The sequence below is a fragment of the Heteronotia binoei genome, chromosome 5 (genome assembly GCF_032191835.1).
Source record: "Heteronotia binoei isolate CCM8104 ecotype False Entrance Well chromosome 5, APGP_CSIRO_Hbin_v1, whole genome shotgun sequence".
NCBI classification, from domain to species: Eukaryota; Metazoa; Chordata; class Lepidosauria; order Squamata; family Gekkonidae; genus Heteronotia; species Heteronotia binoei.
Window position 1 is genome coordinate 11,757,838 of NC_083227.1, and position 20,432 is coordinate 11,778,269.

Here is a 20,432-nt window from a genome sequence, read left to right on the forward strand (position 1 = left end):
TGAGATTCGGAGTGGAGGGTGGGATATAAAGCCAATATCATCATCACTGTAGTTCCCTGTATTCCATTTCATTGTCTGATGAACTGTGTGTGTGCTCATAAAATCTTACCTTGAATAAAAAATGATTGTCTTAAAAGTGCAACTGGACTCTAACTTTTGTTCCGTTGCTATAGATCAGGGGTGGCCAACGGTAGCTCTCCAGACGTTTTTTGCCTATAACTCCCAACAGCCCCAGTCAGCATGGCTGATGGCTGGGGCTGATGGGAGTTGTAAGCAAAAAACATCTGGAGAGCTACCGTTGGCCACCCCTGCTATAGATCAACATGGCTACCCACCTGGGTCAAGTTTATTGTGTGCCTTGAGTTCTACCATTACAGAGGATGGGGGGAAAGATCTTCTTTTAACTTCCATGGACTCCATGCACAACTTTGTAGACATCTATCGTATCACCTCTTAGCCATTTTTAACTCATTAAAGAAGGCCCAGAAACCTTTTACCTTTCCTTGTACAAAAAGTTCTCCAAGATGAGTTCCCATAAACATGTTTTTCTTCAGCTGTGCAAAGAATGGTCGATTGTTGCAGGAGGCTGCCTGGGAAATCCTTCCCCTTATAATTATCAAAATCATGGTGAGGTCTTCTCCCCCGTAAGGAATTACTTCAGAGATCACCTTGGAAAACAATAATGTCTTCCTCAGACTTGAGAGACGATGTGATCATCACTTTATCTGATGTACAAATAACCTCCTGTGACAGCAGGAATCTCAGCTGAGAAATAGGGCAGGAGTGAAAGACACCCCTCTTTTTCTTTAATATCAGCTTCTTCAGGTCTGAAACCTGGTCTCCAATGCTCGAGTCCCTGACTCCTTGATTTTGGAAGAAGCGCTTGGAATTCATCAGTTATCTGAATCTGTAGTTGAGTGGCAGATGAAAGGGAGGGGCGTGTAGGGACAGATACAGAAAGATGATTGTGATGCTGGTTTTGTTTCTTCTGCTGTTCCTGCCTCAGAGTGTCATCTGTGGGGCCGAAAGGGCGAAATGCCCATTGAATCTGATCGAGGGTGAATGGCGGCCACTGAATCATTATAGGCCTGGAGACTACGTTATTGGAGGGATTCTACCTATATCTACTGCTGACAGACTACCGGTCTTCTTCAATAACCCTCCCAGAACTCATACGTCAGTAATTAAGGGTGACAGATGTAATGTGATTCTACTGCCCTTTCTCATGTCCCTGGATAAATCGCTGTCCTTAATTGGTCCCAATTTTTTTTTTTTAGATGGTATGATCATGTAAAGGTAAGCAGAGCCCTGATGGATCAGACCAGAGGTCTACCTAGTCCAACATCACGTCTCACAGAAGCGCTGTTAGTTCTCCTGGAGAGCAAAGAACAGAGCACGGAGGCTGAGTCCTTTCACTAAATGTTGATTGTTGGCAGTGTTATTTAGAGGTTTACTGCCCCTGAGTGTGCAGGCTTAAATGAATCACCGTGGCTAGTAGCCACTGGTCAACGTGCCCTTCATGAATTTATCCCATTCCCTTTGAAAGCTGTCTATTCCTGTGTCTCTCACTCCATCTTCTGCAATCCAGTTCCACCTTTGGATAACTAATCGTGTCAAAAATATGTTCCCTTTCATCCATCCCAAGTCTACTGCCCATCTAAGTTGGATATCCTCAATTGCTAGTGTTTTGGGAAAGGGAGGAAAAAAAATTAGTCACTCGCTCTACCTTCTCCTGAACAAATCAGCCAGTATCATAATGCCCCTGTATAAATTGATGGTGCGGCCTCATTTGGAGTACTGTGTACAATTCTGGTCACCGCACCTCATAAAGGATATAATAGCATTGGGAAAAGTGCAGAGAAGGACAACTAGAATGATTAAAGGGTTGGAACACTTTCCCTATGAAGAAAGGTTAAAACGCTTGGGGCTCTTTAGCTTGGAGAAACGTCGACTGAGGGGTGACATGATAGAGGTTTACAAGATTATGCATGGGATAGAGAAGGTAGAGAAAGGAGGACTTTTCTCCCTTTCTCACAATACGAGAACTCGTGGGCACTCAATGAAATTGCTGAGCAGTTGGGTTAGAACTGATAAAAGGAAGTCCTTCTTCACCAAAAGGGTGATTACCATGTGGAATTCACTGCCACAGGAGGTGGTGATGGCTACAAGAATAGACAGTTTCGAGAGGGGATTGGATAAGCATATGGAGCAGAGGTCCATCTGTGGCTATTGGCCACAGAATAGATGGAACTTTCTTTCTGGGGTAGTGCTGCTCTATATCAGGGGTGGCCAACGGTAGCTCTCCAGATGATTTTTGCCTACAGCTCCCATCAGCCCCAGCCAGCATGACTGATGACTGGGGCTGATAGGAGTTGTAGGCAAAAAAATTCTGGAGAGCTACCGTTGGCCACCCCTGCTCTATATTCTTGGTGCTTGGGGGGGTGGTGGTGCACAGTGGGAGGACTTCTAGTGTCCTGGCCCCACTGATGGACCTCCTTATGGCACCTGCATTTTTTGGCCACTGTGCGACAGAGCGTTGCACTGGATGGGCCATTGGTCTGATCCAACATGGCTTCTGTTATGTTCTTATTGTATTAACCTCTTCAAATTCACCCTTCGAGGTAGCTGAGGTAACTTTGAGCCATTCAATGTACCAGAAACTTAAATTTTCCTAACAAACCTTCTTTGCTTGTACGCTATGGAATTAGGGAAAGGCTGCAACTTAGATTTCTGTCTTAATCTATAACTCTTGCTCACACTTCAAAGAAAACAGCCTACTAAGATTGCTGATGTTACTGCCTTTGGGGGTGAAATAGATTTGTATTTATCGTAACAATGCACCTTTCGAGCAGCATTCTTTAACTTGTCAAAAGGGAAGATGTTCCAGCAGCAACGAAATTCAGAGTAGACTGGGGTGGGGTCTTGTTGGGAAGGGGGTGGGGTCTCGTTGGGAGGTTGACTGCATTCAGACATTCATTTTAGACGTGACAAGAGGAACGTGGCACATGAAACCTCCTTCTCCGTTTGCAGCAATGTTGTCCTTTTCATGACACTTCGGAATGTTACAAAGCAGTAGACAAGTGCACCTTTAAGACCCAACTAAGTTTTATTTAGAACGTAAGCTTTCGTATGCTCTTAAGCAGACTTCATCGGACAAAAGGTTATCATTGTTCAGTTTAGGTCTCTGAAGGTAGCAAGTTCTCCTTTGTCAAAACGGAAGGTACATCTGCCCTGGTAGGTTTTCAATGATGGTCAACTATGAGGCAGACATGAGAGAAAAGGAGGCTAACTGCACTGTAGTGTCTTGTGCTTAACTAAAGCACCGCATGCCCACGCAGCAGAGGCGACCAGGGGAAGTCCCTTGGTCACTCTGCGCAGCGCGCGAAAAGCCCCGCCAATCAAGATCAGTGGTGGGAAGCTTGACTGGCCAGGATTGGACTGGCCAGCGGGAGGGCTGCTCCGGGGTGAATGTATACAAAGCGGGTCCCGGCCCGCATTGCCCTCTCTGTGATGTACCATCCAATAAAGCATGTTGCCTTCAACGCGTCTCGTCACTGAGTACATTACATGCACAAAAAAGAAGCAAGAACTATATCTTGCCAAGAAATAATCAAGGATTTGGTCTGATACTTTTAGTGAGTGCAAAAAATAAAAAGTGCTCCTTTTCTTGGCAGAAGTCTAGCCACTGACTGCGCAAAGGTTTTGGCCTTCCTGTTTGCCATCCAGGAGATCAATCGGAACCCCCGGCTCTTACCCAACGTCACGTTGGGCTACAACGTCTACGACAACTATAATGATGGAAGTCTGAGTTATGATGGCTTGTTCTACCTGCTCTCCTCTGCACAAAATAATGTTCCAAACTATCACTGTGGAAGAGAGAAGACCCTCCTGGCTGTCGTTGAAAGGGATGAGTCTGAAATCTCCATCCAGATTTCACATCTGATGGGCATCTTCAAAATCCCACAGGTATGGGTTATGGGTCTGTGAGAGATTCAGCTCATCCTAATTTTATATAGCAACCTGTGCAGAGAAGTTCTCTTCACAGGACGTCAGGTTCTTGTGGCTTCTAGTAGTCAAGACCTCGAGTCAAGAAACAGCACAGTCCAATATATCAGCAGTTTATTCCAAGGACATCTTAAGGCAGTATTCCATCTTTGCTAAGACTACTGTCTTGGCGCAAAGCCTCCCCCTTTTAACCCCTCGCCCCAACCGTTAGCTTTCAAGCATAAGCGCGGCAATTCAAGAGCGGGAACCAGGATTTGGCGCGACTCCCTTCCACCTCATAGATGAGAGTCCAGGTGCTAATCTACTTTTGCTAGCGTCTGACCTTGGCTGGTCGGCTGAAAGACTTCAATAATAAGTTCCCTAGATAAGTATGCGGAGGGATGTGCAAAACAAGAATGCAGGCAGGCAAATTGGTCACAGAGCACAAGATTATAAAAACATCCATTCCCTGACCCAAACCCACACCAAAGAATCCTTCTGACACAAGGCCTCCTTTTCTCATCATGTCTTGGATGTCGGTCCCATCTCTTCCTTTCCCTGAGAGACAGTTTGGTGTAGTGGTTAAGTGGGTGGACTCTTATCTGGGAGAATCGGGTTTGATTCCCCACTCCTCCACTTACAACTGCTGGAATGGCCTTGGGTCAGCCATCGCTCTCATAGAGGTTGTCCTTGAAAGGGCAGCTGCTGGGAGAGCCCTCTCAGCCCCACCCAACTCACAGGGTGTCTGTTGAGGGGGGAGAAGATAAAAGAGATTGTAAGCCGCTCTGAGTCTCTGATTCGGAGAGAAGGGCAGGGTATAAATCTGCAATTCTTCTTCTTCTGCGGCGGCTAAAAGCATAGCCAGCTTTAAGAGGGGATTGGATAAAAATATGGAGCAGAGGTCCATCAGTGGCTATTACCCACAGTATATATGTGTGTGTGTGTGTGTGTGTATGTATGTATATGTGTGTGTGTGTATATTTATATACACACACACACATATATTGGCCACTGTGTGACACAGAGTGTTGGACTGGATGGGCCAGTGACCTGATCAAACAGGGCTTCTCTTACGTTCTGTGACACAGAGTGTTGGACTGGATGGGCCATTGGCCTGATCCAACATGGCTTCTCTTATATTCTTATTTGGCACAGAGTGTTGGACTGGATGGGCCATTGGCCTGATCCAACATGGCTTCTCTTATGGTCTTCTGTGGCACAGAGTGTTGGAATGGATGGGCCATTGGCCTGATCCAACATGGCTTCTCTTATGTTCTTATGTGACACAGAGTGTTGGACCGGATGGGCCATTGGCCTGATCCAACATGGCTTCTCTTATGTTCTTATGTGACACAGAGTGTTGGACTGGATGGGCCATTGGCCTGATCCAACATGGCTTCTCTTACGTTCTTATTTGACACAGAGAGTTGGACTGGATGGGCCATTGGCCTGATCCAACATGGCTTCTCTTACGTTCTTATTTGACACAGAGTGTTGGACTGGATGGGCCATTGGCCTGATCCAACATGGCTTCTCTTATGTTCTTATGTGACACAGAGAGTTGGACTGGATGGGCCATTGGCCTGATCCAACATGGCTTCTCTTATGTTCTTATGTGACACAGAGAGTTGGACTGGATGGGCCATTGGCCTGATCCAACATGGCTTCTCTTACGTTCTTATTTGACACAGAGTGTTGGACTGGATGGGCCATTGGCCTGATCCAACATGGCTTCTCTTATGTTCTTCTCCTAGGTCAGTTATGGGTTTGTTTCCCATGTTCTTAATGATCCACTTCAGTTCCCTTTTTTCTATTGGATGGTTCCGAAAGAAGAGCAGCACTACCCGGGGATTGTCAGACTGCTGGTGCATTTCGGATGGACGTGGATCGGTCTCATCGCATCAGACACAGACAATGGAGAACAGTTCCTGAGAGTCTTTCCTCCTCTGGCCAGCAGGAGAGGGGTTTGTGTGGCCTTCTCATTGACTTTCCCAACCGAACACATATTATGGAGAGAGACAGAAGCATTGTCATCGGATGCATTTCGCTTGTGGAGGGAGGTCAATGTATTTGTTTATTATGGGGAGCCCCAAGTTTGGGTCTGGATATTTGTCTATGTACAAACACTGGCTGAAAAGTGGATCAAGCCCCCCGTGGGGAAAGTCTGGATCGCCACAGCTTTGTGGGACCTCACCTTCCATTTCTGGAAAGCATATTTAACTGCTGATCACATCCATGGCTTATTTTCTTTTTCAATGCAGACAAACAAAAGGATAGAATTTGTCACTTACGCAACGTTGTACTCTTCTATCGAGCAGTTTTGGGAGCAATCATTCCATTGTGTGTATTCAAAGCCCTCTTTGGCTGTGAAAGGCCAAGTCAGTTGTGCGGAGAGAGAGAATCTGGAGGACCTTCCCCAGGATATGATCGAAACGATCCTTTCTCGAGACAGCTACCTGACCTTCCATGCTGTCCATGCTTTGGCACGGGCCTTACACGCTGCTTACACATCGAGATTCAAGCAGATCTTTGGCAGGGACAAGTTGGGACCCCACGCTCTACAGCCCTGGCAGGTATTCCTTCCTCCGCATCAATAACTATATCAGCAATTAAACATTCTTTAATTTTCTTATAAACTTGCAGTCAGATGTTGGTAGGGCCTCAGGTATAAATGTCTCCCAGAATAGACCCCCTTCCTTTTAGAAACTGCTGTGATAAATTTTGCACCTGCTGCCCTTCCACCACTTTGGTGTAGTGGTTTAGAGTGGTGGACTCTAATCTGGAGAACCGGGTTTGATTCCCCAGTCCTCCACATGCAGCTGCTGGGTGACCTTAGGTACAGTCACAAGTTCTCTCAGAGCTGTTCTGCTCAAGAGCAGTTCTTGGAGAGCTCTCTCGGTCTCGCCTACCTCAAAGGGTGTCTCTTGTGGGAAGGGAAGGGAAGGGAAGGGAAGGGAAGGGAAGGGAGATTGTAAACTGCACTAGTCCTTTTCTCTCTTTCTCACAATACAAGAATTTGTGGGCATTCAATGAAATTGCTGAGCAGTCAGGTTAAAATGGATAGAAGGAAGTACTTCTTCACCCAAAGGGTGATTAACATGTGGAATTCACTGCCACAGGAGGTGGTGGCGGCCACAAGCATAGCCAGCTTCAAGATGGGGTTAGATAAAAATATGGAGCAGAGGTCTACCAGTGGCTATTAGCCACAGTGTGTGTGTGTATGTGTGTGTGTATAAGAACATAAGAGAAGTTGGATCAGGCCAATGGCCCATCCAGTCCAACACTCTGTGTCACACAGTGGCCTATATATATATATATATATATATATATATATATATATATATATATATATATATATATATATATATAAAGCTCCTGAGTTTCTGATAATAAAGTTTCTTGGATTAAAAACAAAAGACTGCTTATTGAGAAATATCGGCGTGTGACAGCAAGACGCAGCCCTCAAGCCATAGAAGGTTAGACTTCGAAAGCAACTTTGCTGAGATATCCACCCTCTTTGCTTGATTTCTAAGAGCCTAAATTTTCTCTTTCCTTTTAGCTTCATGCTTTCTTGAGGAGCGTCCCACTTTCCAATACTTCCACAGGTGAAGTGCACTTGGATGAGAGCAGGGACGTTGCAGTAGATCTTGATATTGTGCAGTGGGTGGGATTTCCCAATAACTCCCATGGGGGAGTGAAAGTCGGAACTGCGGAGAGACAACCATCCAGAGAGCCCAAAATCACCATTGACCAGAACTCCATAATGTGGCCCAAGCGGATAAACAAGGTGAGGAAATTTATTGATTTCATAGCCTCTTCTTGATTACTTTCTAGGATCATGTAAATGAATGTATCTCTATTCATTCTTTTGTAACATTTCTCGGTCATCTTCCTCCAAAAATATTACTTAGCTGGGATACATTTTGGCGAACAAAAAAGGGATTGCAGAATAGGACCATGTAGGGAGATTAGGTAAAGCACCAGTCGTTTTTGACTCTGAGGTGACATTAGGAACATAAGAACATAAGAGAAGCCATGTTGGATCAGGCCAGTGGCCCCTCCAGTCCAACACTCTGTGTCACATTAGAACATATGAGAAGCCATGTTGGATCAGGACAATCGCCCATCCAGTCCAACACTCTGTGTCACATAAGAACATAAGAAAAGCCATGTTGGATCAGGCCAATGGCCATCCGGTCCAACACTCTGTGCCACATTAGAACATATGAGAAGCCATGTTGGATCAGGACAATGGCCCATCCAGTCCAACACTCTGTGCCACATTAGAACATATGAGAAGCCATGTTGGATCAGGACAATCGCCCATCCAGTCCAACACTCTGTGTCACATAAGAACATAAGAAAAGCCATGTTGGATCAGGCCAATGGCCCATTCAGTCCAACACTCTGTGTCACAGAAGAACATAAGAGAAGCCATGTTGGATCAGGCCAATGGCCCATTCAGTCCAACACTCTGTGTCACAGAAGAACATAAGAGAAGCCATGTTGGATCAGGCCAGTGGCTCATCCAGTCCAATACTCTGTGTCACAGAAGAACATAAGAGAAGCCATGTTGGATCAGGCCAATGGCCCAGTCAGTCCAACACTCTGTGTCACAGAAGAACATAAGAGAAGCCATGTTGGATCAGGCCAGTGGCTCATCCAGTCCAACACTCTGTGTCACAGAAGAACATAAGAGAAGCCATGTTGGATCAGGCCAGTGGCTCATCCAGTCCAATACTCTGTGTCACAGAAGAACATAAGAGAAGCCATGTTGGATCAGGCAAATGGCCCATCCAGTCCAACACTCTGTGTGACACAGTGGCCAAAATATATATATTTCTTCCTTCTGTTGGCTGAGGCTTCTCCCCCTCTTGGTCCCCTGGGGAGGGGAGGAAAGAGCCAGAGCTTCCTTTGCCCTGTTCCCTGGATCCCATAGGAGAAATGCAAAGAAAAATATGGAGCAGAGGTCCATCAGTGGCTATTAGCCACAGTACTGATGTACTGATGGACCTCTGCTCCATATTTTTATCCAATCTCCTCTTGAAGCTGGCTATGCTTGTAGCCGCCACCACCTCCTGTGGCAGTGAATTCCACATGTTAATCAACCTTTGGGTGAAGAAGGACTTCCTTTTATCCATTTTAACCTGACTGCTCAGCAATTTCATTGAATGCCCACAAGTTCTTGTATTGTGAGAAAGAGAGAAAAGTACTTCTTTCTCTACTTTCTCCATCCCATGCATCATCTTGTAAACCTCTATCATGTCACCCCGCAGTCGACGTTCCTCCAACATTTTCACAACGTTTTCAAGGCAGACTTTTTACAGGGTGGTTTGCCATTACCTTCCCCAGTCATCTACCCTTTAACCCCCCAGCAAGCTGGGGACTCATTTGACCGACCTCGGAAGGATGGAAGGCTGAGTCAACCTGGAGCTGGCTACCTGAACCCAGGTTCCACCGGGATCAAACTCAGGTCGTGAGCAGAGGCCTCCGACTGCAGTGCTGCAGCTTTACCACTTTGAGCCACGGGGCTCTTGTAGGGAGATTAGCAGAGTGATAATTGTGGTATTAGGGCTGGGCTGGGCATATTGGTCTCCAGACCTCATTTTGGGCAGGAGCTCACAGGAGTGGAGCTCCAGAATCCATATCTTATTGTGCTCTTTCTTTCTTTCTTTCTTTCTTTCTTTCTTTCTTTCTTTCTTTCTTTCTTTCTTTCTTTCTTTCTTTCTTTCTTTCTTTCTTTCTTTCTTTCTTTCTTTCTTTCTTTCTTTCTTTCTTGCTTCTGGGCTCCATTGTTCAACATTTTTGCCTGTGTAAAGGCGGAAGAGCTCCTTGTATATAATTTTTTTTTTTGCCACTGTGTGACACAGAGTGTTGGACTTGATGGGCCGTTGGCCTGATCCAACATGGCTTCTCTTATGTTCTTATGTTCTAACCCCTCTCATGGGAATTTTGCTGAACTCTAAGATCTGACAAACTTTCTAATAATTCCTCCCCACAAAAGAATGGGGAAATAACCAAAACATATCAAGCAGACAAATGGAAATCTTCATCATGCCATTGTGGCCATGTAGGAGAAAGTAAGTATGATGGAAGTCAGGTTTTATTAAAAGGTAAAAGTCAGCTTCTGTGCAAGCACCAGTCATTTCCGACTCTGGGGTGACGTTGCTTTCACAGCATTTCCACGGCAGACTTTTTTACAGGGTGGTTTGCCATTGCCTTCCCCAGGCATCTAAACTTTTCCCCCAGCAAGCTGGGGACTCATTTGACTGACCTCAGAAGGATGGAAGGCTGAATCAACCTGGAGCCAGCTACCTGAACCCAGCTTTGGCTGGGATCGAACTCAGGTCGTAAGCAGAGGGTTCCGACTGCAGTAATGCTGCTTTACCACTCTGCGCCACGGGGCTCTTCAAAGGTAGTCCCCTGCGCAAGCACCAGCCGTTTCCGACTCTGGGGCGACGTTGCTTTTCACAGCGTTTTCACGGCGGACTTTTTACGGGGTGGTGTGCCATTGCCTTCCCCCAGTCATCTACACTTTCCCCCCAGCAAGCTGGGTCCTCCTTGGACCCACCTCGGAAGGATGGAAGGCTGAGTCAACCTCGAGCCAGCTACCTGAAAACCCAGTTTCCGCCGGGATCGAACTCAGGTCGTGAGCAGAAGGCTCCAACTGCAGTACTGCAGCTTTACCACTCTGCACCACAGGGCTCTTTCAGGTTTTATTCGGACAATTATAATTCAAGAAGCATTTTAAGGTAAACACTGAGCTGGTATGATTTAGTCCACCTTCCAGTGACGTCAGAGGGTGTGTGGCATATGCAAATGAGTTATGCTAATGAGCTCGGGCACCTCTTTTTCTATTAAATGACCCCCACTGGTATCCACTCTTGGAAGGTGTGCTTTGCAGACCATGCCTTTTTGCCTGTGTAAAGGCGGAAGAGCTCCTTGTTTTTCAGTCCAGTCCTGGCCTATCCAATCCCAGAGCTACAAGATGTTTTGCAGATGGTACTTGACCCCACAGAAAATGTGTAAGATCTTTAGGGTTTGTAGAATCTTTCGGGCTCAAGTGTCGTGTTCTACTGGAGAAAGTTTTTCTTCCAGACGTTTCGTTCTCGGCTGCGGAGAACATCCTCAGTGGCGTTGCAGCCGGAGCAGGGGCTCTGACCTTCTTGGCTGCTGTGCATTGAGTGAGGCCAGGGCTGCTGGAGAGCTGCTATTTCTAGGCTGGAGGGGGTGTGGTGAAAGGGCAATAGGTTTGTGGATCTGCCCATTGTTTGGTGGGGCTTCCTGGAAGGGTAGTGATAAGGAAACTGGCTGTTGAATGTGACCATTGTTCTGTGTTAATTGCTGGGAGGGTTGGAAGGTGTGTGAAAATCTATACCAATATGTCTAACAAACGTTGGAAGTGCACTAAACAGATTGGTACTTTTTACCATATGTGGTGGACGTGTGAGATGGTGAAAGGCTACTGGGAAATGCTGCATGAAATGTTACGGAAGAGTATGAAGGCTCAGATCCATTTCAAACCAGAACTTTTTTTTTATTGAACGTATTTCCAGAGGACTAGTCTAAAGAGATGAGACATCTGTCGGCACATTTTAATACAGCAGCTAGGATCCTTCCGGCGCAGAGATGGAAATCTCAGGAAATTTCCACAAAAATGGACTTGGTGGGAAAAGCCTTAGACACAGCAGAGCTGGACTTTTTATCCCAGTTGATGGCTGGGAAATCTAAATTGGATGAAACTGTATGCCTGGTTGGAAACTCAAGACTTTTAAGATTGTCTGGTGTGAACTGATTTTGTTTTTTCTTTTTTACTGTATTTTATATTATAAAATTTACCTTTAGTGGAACTGTCAAATTATTAGATAATAACAAAAGACTTATGCTATAACATTTTAAAATGGATCGTATACAGCTTAGATAAAATAATATGGGGCAATTCATGTAAAGGGAATATTGTAGAATTATCCTTACGCTTTTGGAAAGTATTCTATGAAAAACAAGGCTGGAATGTATTGTGCTTTCGTTTTTCTTTTCCCCTATCCCTATCCCCCCAGTCTTTTCTGAAACTAATAAAACTTTTGAAAACTCCAATTCCAGAGCTTCATACTGTGTCCAGGAAGAGGGGCTGCCTCTCACATCTGAAAATCACCCTGAATATCACTCTGAGGCCACTGCAGATATGACCCACAGTGCCTCATTAGCCCTGGTCATGGTTAAAGCCAGCATGTTCTGAAAAACAGACAGGAACAACTCTTACAGGATTCAACTCAGAATCCGGTTTGCCATTCTCCAGCTAGGGCCTAGAGCAGGGGTGTCAAACATGCGGTCCGGGGGCCGAATCAGGCCCCTGGAGGGCTCCTATCAGGCCCCTGAGCAACTGGCTGTCATCTGCTTCCATCTCCCCCTCTCTTGCTTCCTTCTGCATCACAGTTTGCTTTGCCAGGCTTGCTCAATCACACAGAAGCTACAGAGCAATGTTTCTATTTTCTCCATTGGCTGAGGCGCCTCCCTTCGGGAGGAAACGGGCAGAGGGAGAGCTTGCTTTGCCAGGCTCTCTCAATTGCACAGCAGAGCTACTGAGCCAAACCTTTCTTCCTTCTGTTGGCTGAGGCTCCTCTCCCTCCTGGTGCGCTGGGGAGGGGAGGAAAGAGCCAGAGCTTCCTTTGCCCAGTTCCCTGGATCCCTTGGGAGAAATGCAAAGAAAGCACCTTTAAGACCAACGAGTGCTGATGTTTTAAGGCTTTTAAAAATCTTTAATTGTGTTTGTCTGTACACACATGGTCCGACCAACAAGGTCTCATTTATGTCAGATCCAGCCCTCACAACAAATGAGTTCGACACCGCTGGCCTAGAGATTTTCCTAAATTATACCAGATCATGAGAATAAAAGACCAGCTCCCACTGAAAAAAAATAGCTGTTTTGGAGAGCCAACACTACAGCATTATATCCCACTAAATTCCAACCAGACCTCGGATTCAGCAGGAGCTCACAGGAACGCAGCTCCTGAACAGGAACACAGGAACGCAGGAACGCAGCTCACAGGAACGCAGCTCCTGAACAGCTCACAGGAACGCAGCTTCTGAGGGTTCCCCCTCCTCCTCCCCACCATGTCCTTTGAATAGTAGGTGCAGCTGCATAACAATCCCTGGATGAGCTCCACCACCTATTTTTCTACAACGCGGCCCCTGGTTCCATCCCGCCCCCAAGCCCTACCTTCCCCAAACTCCTGATTTATGAGCCAAAGACTTCCCCTCTGTAGACCATCTGTCTTCTACAAGCCTGAACAGCTGAGAAATTTTGTCTCATTTGCTCTGCTCCGGAAGGCCTAGCATCCAAGACTTAAGACTGACAAACTGCAGCCTCCCATCTTGCATCTAAAGACAACAAATCCTCCATTTATGTCTCATCAGTTTTTTTTTCCCTTCTGGAAAATTGTTTCCAGAACTTTCCAGAATGAAATTAAGGGAAAACACACTGGTGCTCCTCATCAACTTTTAGATTTATTTATTTTTTTTTTTAGAATTTTGTTTCCGCAAAGAGGTTCCAGAACTCTGTTTGTGTTTTAACAATTTATTAATAACATACGGTTACAATATTTAATTGTCTCTTTTCTATACTAACCCATATGATATTTCAACCCCCCCTCCCTCCAATACTTGACTTCCCTGAAGTTATAAATTTAAATTCAGTTATAAGGTACCACTAACCAATCAAAGTTCAATATTTTTCTTTTCTCATTAATACTAAAAAATTGTCCAATGTCTTTTTACATTCCACTCTTTCTCCATATATCCTTTAAATTTCTTCCACTCCTTTTTGAATATATCTAAAGCATAGTCTCTTAAAGTTTTAGTTAATTTGTCCATCTCACTCCACGATAAAACTTTCACAATCCAATCCCATTTCTCTGGTATTTTCCCCTGTTTCCACAGCTGCGCATACAATGTCCTAGCAGCTGAGAGCAAATACCAAATTAAAGTCCTGTCTTCCTTTGGAAATTTTTCTAATTGTAATCCAAGCAAAAAAGTCTCTGCAGTTTTCTTAAAGTCATAACCCAAAATTTTGGAGATTTCTTGTTAAGGTTCCAGAACTCTGTTGCACCATGTTCCCCTAGGGAAAAACCTGTGCCTTAATTCTTCCTTGAATTGCCCTGTCTCAATGAAACAGTGAAAATCAGTCTCTCACTCCTGTGATTTCCTGTCGATAGTGTTGACCTCAAATTAGGGCTTTAACTCAGGAGTTCCAAAGTGAGTCCTGTATAGTATAATGTAACTGTATACAACAAACAACTGATATTTGTCTTTTCCTTCTGCTTGATTTTCTGGTTAGTCCATCCCCCGTTCAAGGTGTTCCGAGAGCTGTCAGCCTGGACAAGCCAAGGTGACTCGGGAAGAGAAGCCATTTTGCTGCTATGACTGTGTTCCTTGCCCGGAAGGAACTATCTCCACAAAGGAAGGTGGGTAACTCCAAAGAAATCAACTTGCTGGTTTAAAAAAAAAAAAAAAAGAGGCAATGTATCTTCTCTATCCTCTGCTGTTCCACCTCTATTCACAGCAGCTCTCTTTTCCTGTTGAGCTGTCTGGAGCAGAGACAGGTCAACCTAACCTGAGAAAGATCTCTGGCATCAGTTTCCAGGAGGAGTTCTATGAGAAATAGCTAAATAAGCTGCCTGTGTCAGTAGACAAGACCATGAGAAGGGTTAGTTCTTCTGGTTTGTGCATTAGAATGTAAGGAAAGGTACAAATACATACATGCCTGCATATGTAAATAGCTGGGATGTTCCACCCGCAAATTAAGTGTGTGGCCACCAGACTCTCTAAATAACAAGGTGAGGATCCATCTGTCATTCACCTACTCAAGTGGAAGAAATCAAAGAAACTGAACCTAGAGAGGACAAGAGAGTCTTTGGAAGCACATTGGAATGCTGCATAAGGAATAAAGAGTCCACATCCAGTCTGGGTGTAAAGTTCTGTCAAACCACTGTTGACTTACGGCAACCCCATAAAGTTTTCAATTCAAGTGATTGAGCAGAGTTGGTCTGCCAGCCTTTCTTTGAGGTCTCTCATCCAAGTAGTGACTCTCAGGCCCGGTGCTATAGGTTCTGGCATTCTGTTCCCTGCCCCCCCATATTTTCACACGTGTGCATAGCACGCGCAGCCCAATGACATCACAGTGTCATAAAAACGTAAGAGAAGCCATGTTAGATCAGGCCAATGCAGTCCAACACTCTGTGTAACATATATATATGTGGCTAATAGCCACTGATGGACTTCTGCTCCATATTTTTATCTAAACCCCTCTTGAAGGTTGCTATGCTTGTGGCCAGTTTGGTGTAGTGGTTAAGTGTGCGGACTCTTATCTGGGAGAATCGGGTTTGATTCCCCACTCCTCCACTTGCACCTGCTAGCATGGCCTTGGGTCAGCCATAGCCCTGGCAGAGGTTGTCCTTGAAAGGGCAGCTGCTGTGAGAGCCCTCTCCAGCCCCACCCACCTCACAGGGTGTCTGTTGTGGGGGAGGAAGGTAAAGGAGATTGTGAGCCGCTCTGAGACTCTTCGGAGTGGAGGGCGGGATATAAATCCAATATCTTCTTCTTCTTCTTCTTCTTCACCTCCTGTGGCAGTGAATTCCACATGTTAATCACCCTTTGAGTGATCCTTTTATCCGTTTTAACCTGTCTGCTCAGCAATTTCATCGAATGCCCACAAGTTCTTGTATTGTGAGAAAGGGAGAAAAGTACTTCTTTCTCTACTTTCTCCATCCCATGCATTATCTTGTAAACCTCTATCATGTCACCCCGCAGTCGACGTTTCTCCAAGCTAAAGAGTCCCAAGCGTTTCAACCTTTCTTCATAGGGAAAGTGCTCCAGCCCTTTAATCATTCTAGTTGCCCTTTTCTGGACTTTCTCCAATGCTATAATATCCTTTTTGAGGTATGGCGACCAGAACTGCACACAGTACTCCAAATGGGACCGCACATGTTGGCTCCCTTTGAAGCAAGGGAGGGCCAGGCTTGTGCACGCATTCCACCCTGCCCCTGCTTCGAAGGAAGCCAGCTGGCTCCCTTCAAAGCAGGGGAGGGCTAGGCTTAGCGTGAACGCTTGTGCACGCAACCCACCCCGCCCCTGCTTCAAAGGAAGCCAGCTGGCTCCCTTTGAAGCAGGGGAGGGCTGGGCTGAGTGTGAGCGTTCACAGTGGGTACGGGAAAATGGAGGGAGGCAGCGGTGCAGGGGTAGGGGGCGCCTCATGGCACCCCTAGGCCTAGTGGCACCTGAGGCGGTCGCATACTTGACCTACTCCCACGCGCCGGCCCTGGTGACTCTGCTTAGTTCCCAACATCTGATGAAATCAAGCTATGTTATACCCATTCCGTAATGCTTCATAGCCAATACTGGTTGCTACTAGTAGACCATGCTTTACGAAATGCTTCATTAAATTCTTATATTTTTACTTCTAACCCTGCGTGACGAAGGATCGGCTAACTCGCATTTGCAGCGCACCCTGAAACTGAATGTGTCTTTGACAACATTGTCCTGAAATTTCCAAAGCTCATTTTGAGAGAGGGAATTCTTGGAAGTGCACATAGGAAATGTGTTATGTCTGTCTATAGCAGGAGTAATGTCAAGGATAAAAACATAAGAGAAGCCATGTTGGATCAGGCCGATGACCCATCCAGTCCAACATTCTGTGTCGCATAAGAACATAAGAGAAGCCATGTTGGATCAGGCCAATGGCCCATCCAGTCCAACACTCTGTATCACATAAGAACATAAGACAAGCCATGTTGGATCAGGCCAATGGCCCATTCAGTCCAACACTCTGTGTCACATAAAAACATAAGAGAAGCCATGTTGGATCAGGCCAATGGCCCATTCAGTCCAACACTCTGTGTCACAGAAGAACATAAGAGAAGCCCTGTTGGATCAGGCCAATGGCCCATTCAGTCCAACACTCTGTGTCACATAAGAACATAAGAGAAGCCATGTTGGATCAGGCCAGTGGCCCCTCCAGTCCAACACTCTGTGTCACATAAGAACATAAGAGAAGCCATGTTGGATCAGGCCATTGGCCCCTCCAGTCCAACACTCTGTGTCAACAGGAGGTCCACCAGTGGGGCCAAAACTGCAGAAGCCTTCCCACCCTTGATACAGAGCATCACTACCCCAGACATAGTGTCCCATCTGTACCCTTGTGGCTCATAGCTGCTAATGAACCTCTACTCCCTATGTAGCAGCCACCAGTTAATTCCACATGATAATTGCTCTTTAGGTGAAGAAATACTTACTTTTATCTGTTCAAAACCTTAATTTCATTGAGTGCCCATGAGTTGGTGTACTGTGAACAAAAGAGAAAAGTACTTCTTTTTCTATCCTCTATCCCATGCATAATGTTGAAAACTCCAGTCATGTCACCCCTCAATCATCTTTTTTCCGTGCTAAGGACCCCTAACCTCCTTAATGTTTCTTCATAGGGAAGGGGTTCCATCCCCTTAATCATTTCAGTTGACCATTTCTGCACCTTTTCCAATGCCGTAATAATTTTTTTGAGATGCAGTGACCAGAACTGCTCACAGTTTAAGGCAAGACTCTTGTTATCCCACATCAGTGCTGAGAGAAAAAGGGAAGCAACCCTAGAACAGAAAGGAGATAAGAGAAACAGTATTCCAAATGAGGCCACACCACAGATGTATACAAAAAGGATACGAGCCTAACACACAAATACTGAAATGATTTTTGTTCTTCGCAGATGCAGACCATTGTGACAAATGTCCAGAAGATCAGGATCCAAATGGTGACCAAGATAAATGTGTCTTGAAGGCTACAACTTTTCTGTCCTACAAAGAATCTCTGGGGCTTATCCTAACTGTCATTCCTCTATTCTTGTCTTTAATCACTGGTGGCATTTTAGGACTCTTCATTAAATTCCGAGATACTCCAGTAGTCAAAGCCAACAATCGGGACCTCACCTACATTCTCCTAGTCTCTCTTCTGTTTTCCTTCCTCTCCTCCTTTCTATTTATTGGCCAGCCAAAGAAAGTAACATGTCTCCTTCAACAAGCCACCTTCAGCACCATCTTCTCGGTTTCTATCTCCTCTGTCTTGGCCAAAACCGTCACTGTGGTGGTGGCCTTCATGGCAACAAAACCAGGGAACGGAATGAGGAAATGGCTGGGCAAGTGTTTGGCCAACTCCATCATCATCTCTTGTTCGAGTATCCAAGTTGGCCTCTGCATCATCTGGCTGGGAACCTCTCCCCCCTTCCCAGAGTCCGACATGCACTCCCAGGCTGGGCAGATCACGCTGCAATGCAACGAAGGGTCTGTGGCCATGTTTTATGGTGCCCTGGGCTACATGGGCTTCCTGGCTGCCGTCTCTTTCACGGTGGCTTTCCTGGCCAGGAAGCTGCCTGGGGCCTTCAACGAGGCCAAGCTGATCACCTTCAGCATGCTGGTGTTTTGCAGCGTGTGGGTGTCGTTTGTGCCCACCTACCTGAGCACGAAGGGGAAATACATGGTAGCCGTGCAGGTCTTCTCCATCTTGGCTTCCAGTGCTGGGCTCCTGGGTTGCATCTTCCTTCCCAAATGCTACATTATTATAATGAGGCCTGATCTGAATACCAAGCAGCATTTAATTACAAAACTGAACAGTTAATGGGACTGTAGGAATGATCACTCGACGCGTGTATTCGGTGAAAAAGCCTGCTCAGGGGAGAAAAAGCCTTCCTCCCGAGCCAGGTTCCTTTATTTTATACATGTTTCAATTATAATGAAGTCACCCGCACTTAAAGCATAACAGGAAACATCTGCCCAACACAAGGCAGCATAGTCTACAAGATTTAATGCAAGCTGGCATTCTTCTGGGATATATTTGTCCGGGGAACAGAATGTGGTTAAACATATGTGTGAAAAGCTTGTGTTCTTTGTGCCGTTAGACATAATGCGGTCTGGGTGAATAGGCGTCATGCCAGACGCATGATCCTCCCAAACTACTTTCAGACTTTGTGGGGTGCAGATGATTAGGTGGCAACTGCGTGATCCCCAGATGGGACATCCCTATTATACTTCTGAGCGCTGTCACATTTTAGGATACATATATAAGCACAACACAGCCCTCCCCCCAAAAATGAAGAAAGCGTCTCTATGTGTATGTGTGTATATATATACACACACACACACACACAAAGAAGAACAAATCTACATAGAACGTACTACAAAAAAGTGTTCACGAATTGAAACATTGATAGAAAGCACAGGATTCAACATATGTATAGAATTCTCCTTCCTTCCTTCCCTTCCTTCCTTTCCTTCCTTCCTTCCTTTCCTTCCTTCCTTTCCTTTCCTTCCTTCCTTCCTTCGAACAAATATAGTTAATGGAGAGAGGCTTACTTGATTTTTTTCCCCTTAAATATACTGTGGGTATTATTCTGAGTTATGTATAAGATAAAGCCATGTCACGTTTCCAAAAAAAACCCTGAAGTTTTGTCTTTGTCTTTGATAGTTCTAATTTGACTTTGTAATTTTTCAGCAATAGCTATCTGCCATAATTCAAGATAGCAAGAATGTAATGTTAATAATTCTGCAGATTTCCAACTTTTAGCTATTTTCCTATGGGCTGCCGTTAACACGAACACTAATAATCCTTTAGATGTCACTTTTTCATTTTGTTTCTCCCATATCATTAATAGAGAGACCGAAAAACATTTTTGCCATTTCTACAAAATTTTTCTCCCGAAACTGACAGTACAAGATATGGCCACCACATGTGGATGATGTAATCGTCTTGCTCATTTCTTATTCTTGCAAGGTGTCCTGGAGTAAGATACCATTTATGTAACAATTTCAAGGAGTTCTCTCTAACAGCTGATGATACAGTCTTCCTTCTTTGAATAAACTGTACCTTATTCTAAATAGTTTGCTCTCTCTGTATCCCAATAACTTTCTCTCATGTTATTTTCAAACCATTTAATGCAATGGCCCCCGACTTTTTGGCACCAGAGACCAGTTTTGTGGAAGACAATTTTTCCATGGACAGATGGGGGTGGGGTTGCTGGGCTTTTTGCTGCTCCAGGCTGCCCCTAAGCCCACACCCTATCCTCGCCCTCCCATGGGGGTCTTTAAATGAGGAGTAGGCAAAGATCTCTGCCTCACTCCGCGGCCCAGTTGCTAACAGGCCATAGCCCAGTACCGGTCCACGGCCCGGGGGTTGGGGACCCCTCATTTAATGTACTTGAATCTATCTTAATTGAGCATATATTTTAGCGCTTGCTTCTTTTGCATTGCTCACATGCTGCATTAGGATTTGTTCAACCCAGGCCAGAGCCTTCTCAGCTCTGGCCCCAGCCTGGTGGAATGATCTTCAGGGAGAGCCAGTTTGGTGTAGTGTTTAAGTACGCGGACTCTTATCTGGGAGAACTGGGTTTGATTCCCCACTCCTCCACTTGAACCTGC

General features: G+C 45.4%; 1 protein-coding gene across 1 annotated transcript; it reads left to right on the forward strand.

The window, feature by feature from the left end:
• Positions 1 to 1,035: 1,035 nt before the first annotated feature.
• LOC132571706 (vomeronasal type-2 receptor 26-like) lies at positions 1,036 to 18,636 on the forward strand. The gene is made up of 6 exons (XM_060238500.1): positions 1,036 to 1,058; positions 3,675 to 3,966; positions 6,246 to 6,557; positions 7,544 to 7,771; positions 14,318 to 14,444; positions 17,732 to 18,636. Exons 1-6 carry the CDS (start codon positions 1,036 to 1,038, stop codon positions 18,634 to 18,636), a joined length of 1,887 nt encoding a protein of 628 aa, XP_060094483.1.
• Positions 18,637 to 20,432: the final 1,796 nt, after the last annotated feature.

Bases quoted from the DNA above. Each gene is read 5' to 3' on its own strand.
- LOC132571706 (XM_060238500.1), top strand. From the start codon at position 1,036: ATGCCCATTGAATCTGATCGAGG. The intron at 6,558-7,543 runs GTATTCCTTCCT...CTTTCCTTTTAG, and splicing joins ACGCTCTACAGCCCTGGCAG to CTTCATGCTTTCTTGAGGAG. The intron at 7,772-14,317 runs GTGAGGAAATTT...TTTTCTGGTTAG, and splicing joins GGCCCAAGCGGATAAACAAG to TCCATCCCCCGTTCAAGGTG.